The sequence below is a fragment of the Dasypus novemcinctus genome, chromosome 20 (assembly GCF_030445035.2).
Source record: "Dasypus novemcinctus isolate mDasNov1 chromosome 20, mDasNov1.1.hap2, whole genome shotgun sequence".
Lineage (NCBI taxonomy): Eukaryota > Metazoa > Chordata > Mammalia > Cingulata > Dasypodidae > Dasypus > Dasypus novemcinctus.
In genome coordinates, this window is record NC_080692.1 from 41,244,654 (window position 1) to 41,250,653 (window position 6,000).

The window sequence follows — 6,000 nt, forward strand, 5'->3', positions numbered from 1 at the left end:
TAGGTCAAGCAGTGTGGTCCTATTGAAAAACAATATTTAACTCCCCTTTGGTATTTAGCTACATTAAACTAGAAAGATTTTTAAAGGAAACACAGAATGGGATGCAAAGGAGTGATGTGTGGGTAGATACCTTGAAGATAAAATTCTAAGCAAAAAAAAAAAGAATTTTTAAACAGTTTTCTTGAAGAGCCATTTCATATACTGGATTATCAGTTGCCAGATTAGAAAAGAATTCCTGAACCCACGTACAACTATTCATTCCTTCTCAAAACATGTTCTTGTTGTTGTGGGGTCATCGTGTCAGGATTTCCCTCCCCAAATGTATCCTAAAAGATTTTTATCCTCTCACACTTTGTTGATGTGTTGTAGCGAAAAGTGTGTCCCCGTCTCCTGAGTGCTCCGCATCGCCAGTCCCGTCTCCTCAGCCCCAGCTCACGGAAGGATCACATTTCATGTGTGTGTAGTCTCAGAAGAAGTACGTCGTTTCCCTTTCCTTTGTGCTCTGCTCTTACAGTTTTTACTTGAACTTTGTTCGTGTGTCGGTTTAGTGGCTAAACGCTGGGATTAATTCTGCACTGTACATTAGGGAGAGTTGGCAGACAAGAGGCCACGGGTTGGAACGATGGTTTTCACCATTGGCCCTTCCAGTGATTTGCTTTGGGACAGCGTTTTCTGGCTCTTACTTCATCATTTGTTAAAACAGCCGAACTTGCAGGGTATGGCCTGTGCCAAGACAAGCCTCACAGTGTTTTGCAGCTGTGCTCCCACTTAGCCCTCCTTCCCGTAGTCTGATCTGAGAATTCTGTTTAAGTCATTACAGGCCGATCAGGTAATGTTTCTTACAGTGAGCATAACATGTCTACTTCACTGGGAATGACAAAGAAATATTTATGGTCCAGCTAACTTGATGGACTGTTAAATCTTTAAGAATTCATTTCCAAATAATTAAACCTTTTACATCAGGTACAGAGTATTTAAAAAAATAAATAAATAAATCCTCTGTGGCTGGTCGGGGTGGAGAGAAGGAAGGAACCTTTCTGGAGCCATCTTCCTTAGACCAGTTTTAGAACTGGTCCTGCTTTTAAACTTTATAAACAATTGCTGGTTTTTCTCAGAAATTGTGTAATTACAGGTAAACATTTTTGTGTCCACTTTTCAAAAGAGGTGGGAGGTACAGAGTGAGAGTCATATGCCTCTTTCTGTGTGTTCTCCTCTGGTAGTATCTATAGATCTAGTACTATTTGATGCTTCCAGACTATCACCAATTTCTGTTAAACAACCATAAGCAGCTTTAACACATGTGAGCATTATTGCTAACATCTTTCTTTGATGTTTAGATTTTTGGGATACAAATTCTAACTTCACACTAAGTTTATTTTCTAGAATCTGCTTCCTTTCATGCATTTTTGGAGTAGCTATAACCTGAGTGCCTTTTTTCAGCCAGAAGGATTTGTGTTTAACTGTCTTGTCATAGTTATAACTTTTACTTGAGACTGTTTACTTGGAGCCTAGAAGAGGCCTTTGTTGGTTGCAGAAGTGAGGTGCTTGGTGGAGTTAGAAACAGCCTGTGTGTTGCATTCTTGCCCAGTCTTGATTTTGTCACTCATGTACTTAAACTTATTTTTTTTTTACTTTTGGAGAATTATAGGAATATGAAAGAAAAAATTTTTTAACTTACAGTTTTTACTGTTGGCGAGGGTTTTTTTTTTTTTTTCGTTTTTGAAGTAAATCATTCATACGTGAGCATACACACATAAACAACAAGTGTATAGTAAAAGTTGTGAACTTACAAAACAAGCAGGCATAGCGTCATGCAAGGCCCCCATGCATCACCTCAGCACAAATACCGTGCATTGTTGTGAAACATCTGTAACAAATTATGAAAGAGCATTGTCAAGGTATTACTGTTAACTATCGTCCATATCTTACATTCAGTGTATTTTTCCCCCTACCCACCCTATAATTTGATTATCTAAAGTATACAATCATGGCATTCAGTATAATCAAGCAAGTTGCACATTCATCACTTCAGTCCATATTAGAGCATTTTCATTACTCAAAAAAAACCCACTACATACCCATAGCACTACGAATGACAAATTATATAATGTGCTTTCACCTTGCTATTCATTTCCAAACATTTATAAAAAACTTTTTACCAATTCTACACAGATTAAACCTCAGCTTTCCATTCTCTAACCACATTCTTCTCTGGTGACATATATTCTAGCTATTAACTCCATGTGTATTTAAACTGTTAACTTAAATACTTTCAAAAGTGACAGTTGCCAGTGGGGACAAAATAGCACCAGGCATAAGAAAAATAAACATCATGCTCATTTGATTCCTACTGTGCAAGGGGCTGATAGATGGCCTTTGTCTGGATCTTAGTAGGGAAATATACATCAAGGGCCACTCTTGTTATTTTTTTGGTTCAATAAACAGATTATGATTCACTGCACACAGACCATTCTGGTAATAAATAATGTTCAGAGTTAAAACTGAAGCACATTTCCACGTTTCTTAAGTTGTTACGGGATTATGTTTTGCTTTAAACACCAACTCCAAGTGCCAGTGACATTATTTACTGGAACGGTGTACATTTATTGCCAGATATTTTCCAGTCTTGTGGCATGCAACCACTACAAACAACTGGTGACAGACAGCATGTACGGTTTTATAGCTTCCCATTGTGCATATGTCATCTTTCTGAACTGCTAGTTTTGGCAGGACTAAGGAAAGCTTTACAAATGATAACTGCTATGTAGTCTGCTCGATAAAGAACGTATTTTAGTAAAATGCAAATCTTTGCTCGGTTTGTTGATCTGAATTCAGCCACAAGTTTGAGTATATATTTTTTCTGAATTGCTATTTACTTGCATTGTGTTTCTTCGCTTTGTGAATCAGGCTTATGGAAATGAAGGAAAATGTCTTTCGATTGTATTATGTTTTAGGATTTTCTCGGCCATGCTTGTCAGTTCTGTTGTTACAGAATGTCACCCTAAGTTAGCTTTGGAAAATGGTCATCCCTTAACTTTGCAAGTTTTAAAGTAATTTCTGTACTTTTATTTTGCAGCTTTACTGACTTCTGTTGAAACGATTCAAAGCTAAGGACACGGACCTTCAGCATTGTGAGAAGATATTGTACAGTATATTTTAAATCTATGAAATTCATAGTTCTGATGCTTTTGGCCACAGAGCATCATTTTATCACTTCTGGAAAATGTTTATTCCAAAACAGCTTTAATAGCCCATATGTACACTCCATAATCTCAAGGCTCTTATTCTGACACCAGCTTGCTGCTGTGATTTCAGAGCACTACGTAGAGGTGCTTTTCCATGTGCAGTCTACAGCCAGACCTGACCTAGTTACTGATTTCCAGATTTTGGTGTTTCTTAAGTCTTGGTAGGGTTTTATTTCTTTTTGCTTTCTCAGTACCTAAATTTAGTTATTATTGCCAATGAAGCTTGTGTCCTTTTTTTTCCTCCCCATTTTGGCTCCTGCAGTGCTTTGTTTCACACTTGATTTGTAAAAATTTTATATATATATATTTAAAATGTGCCATTTTATTATTGCTAAGTGAAGTATGTCCCGTTTTCTGCTATAATTATTTCTCAGTCAGATTGCAATGTCAGCAGTTCCTGCCACACTCTTGTCAGCTTAAACACAAATGTTACCGCTTGCTCTTTCTTAAAAACAATTAAAAGTGTAGGTATTTTGAAGTACTGGGCTTACACTTCATTGGAATAGATGTGTACAGCAATAAGCAGGTTTTCAAACCTAGTACTTAGTTTGTGTACAAATGTAATTATGTTCATTGTATATATATTATACAATGAGCACATGTAATGTAAGTATTAAAGGCTACTTACTATTGTTTAAATGCAAATGTTCATATCTCATTTCTTTTTTATCATGTTAAATAAATGTTGATGTTCTTAAATCACGTGTCAAAATCATTGTTCCTTCCATCTGAAATGGAAAATCTGTGCTCAAGAGACTGCAGAGAAAAAGTAGTGGTATAATCTCATAATCCTAGACAGCATCACAAAAGGGCCTTAACCTGTCAGAGTGGAGGAACTTGAGGCCGAGAGGAATTGGCTTGGCTGCATTCACATTAAGCGAAAGAATTTGGACCGGGGCAGAGTTTTGCTGGCTTTCTTTTCTCTAAGCCTGTCAGCAGTGGGCAAATTTAGTTTTGCGAAGTCTGCACGTTTTTCTGTTTGTTTCCATGTTTTAGAAAGTCACTTCGAGCATCTGCAGCCTCGCTCTGCTGCTTGCGAGGGGCGAGTAGAGAAGGGCCATTTCACCCGAAGTGGGGCCCTCAGAAATCATTTCTCTTCAGTACTTTCTCTGCAGATGTTCACGCTCTTCAGAACCAATTACATCATCTTCCCTCCACAACCTTTTGTTCACATACTGTTCCCACAGTGCAAGGAAAAGCGATGCTTTTGGATTCCTATGTAAAAATAATTGAAACCAAACTGGCACTGATCAGCGTTTTGTTTTTTATACTCTATTAAAATGAATTAAGATTGAATTCAAAATGCAGTTATATAAAAATTCATCTGCTCCAAACAAACACAAACACGTAAACTGTACTGTAGAAGGTGGATGAAAAGAGTTTGAATGCAATGGAAGGGGAATGTGTAGCACGCTAAAGCCACATAAACGTATTTACACAGATCACCTTGTCTACAGATGACACACAAAAGCCTTCTTAGAGGGAACGGTCAGTAGATGATTCTTCCCCTTGGCTCATGAAATGATTACTACTATAGATCTTTGGTCAGGATATTGGCAGGCGGAGAGTTACTCTTGTTTGGTGGGTTTTCGGTAGGGGTTTTGTTTTTGTTGGTTTTTCTTTTTTGCTTTGGTTTTATTAACCACAGTACTTTTCAACTATTCCAAGAAGGATAATAGTTCCTCCACTGATGAAGGCTCTTGCAACGTTTAAGAAAACCAGACGAAAACCCTGCGTTTACAAATAGTAAGTCAGCACAGGTACTTGTCACAGGACATTAAAAAGGGAGACATTAATTCTTCGAAGAGGTGAACTAGGTCAGGACTCACCTAGAGCCCCCTCCCCAACTCCCTCTGCTCACTGGCTCTTTGAGTAGAGCACCCAGGACGCCTGAGGGCAGGGCGCAGGCATGAGGGGGGAGCAGCAGGCTGTGGGTCCCTCAGTCCTCGCCCCCTGGTCTACAGAAGGTTAACATTCCTTCTACTGTGAACAAGAAACAAGTAATCTTCAAAAGTTGGGGGTTTTTTTTTAGTATTTTTCAAAATTCTGTACCCACCTTGCACATGTTTAAATTGACATCTATACTATTTCTTTTTTTTCATGGTCCTGGGGCCAGGGACGAACCCAGGACCTCATGTGGGAAGCCGGTGCTCAACCACTGAGCCACATCAACTTCCCTGAGCTGTTTTTTTTTTTAGTATGTTTGCTTGTTGTTTATTTTGTTTTTAGGAGGCAGAAGGACAGAACCCAGGACCTCCCAAGTGGGAAGCAGGCAATCAACTTGACTTGAGCCACATCCACTTCCCCTGACTTTTAAAAATAAAACTGTTACATCACATTTTTCAAATGTATCCAACAGGGAGGTGGACATGGCTCAAGCGATTGGCTCTCACCTACCACATGAGAGGCCCTGGGTTCAGTTCCTTTGCCTCCTGGGGAAGACAAGCAATCAACAAGCTGGTGCAATGGGCTGGCACAGCGAGCTGATGCAACAAGGAGATATAAAGAGGAAACACAATGAGAGACACACCAAAGCAAGGAACAGGTCCCAGGTTCAATTCACAGTACCTCCTAAAGAGAGGCGAGCAGAGAGCGAGAGCAAACGGGAGGGAGAATAAATAAATCTTCAAAAAAATACATATATAAAAAAATGAAATGTATCCAATGGAATCTAAATACTGTTGCTACCTCCATCCTCCATTTTAAAAAGACACAAGTTTTTTAAATAGGAAATTTTGCATCATTCCTTTTTCTC

At 38.7% G+C, this 6,000-nt stretch overlaps 1 protein-coding gene across 17 annotated transcripts in view; it reads left to right on the plus strand.

Moving 5' to 3' along the window:
* Nucleotides 1-3,944, plus strand: part of PLEKHA5 (pleckstrin homology domain containing A5) — a 250,461-nt gene extending 246,517 nt beyond the window's left edge. For 11 of the 17 annotated variants that reach the window (XM_058282854.1, XM_071210200.1, XM_071210199.1 and 8 more), the window contains 2 exons: nt 370-475; nt 3,077-3,944. In XM_058282854.1, coding sequence (XP_058138837.1) covers nt 370-464 — 95 coding nt within the window. In that variant the 3' untranslated portion in view covers nt 465-475; nt 3,077-3,944. The remainder of the gene's footprint in view (nt 1-369; nt 476-3,076) is intronic. The other 6 variants (XM_058282858.2, XM_058282857.1, XM_058282865.2 and 3 more) reach the window with 1 other exon arrangement.
* Nucleotides 3,945-6,000: the final 2,056 nt, after the last annotated feature.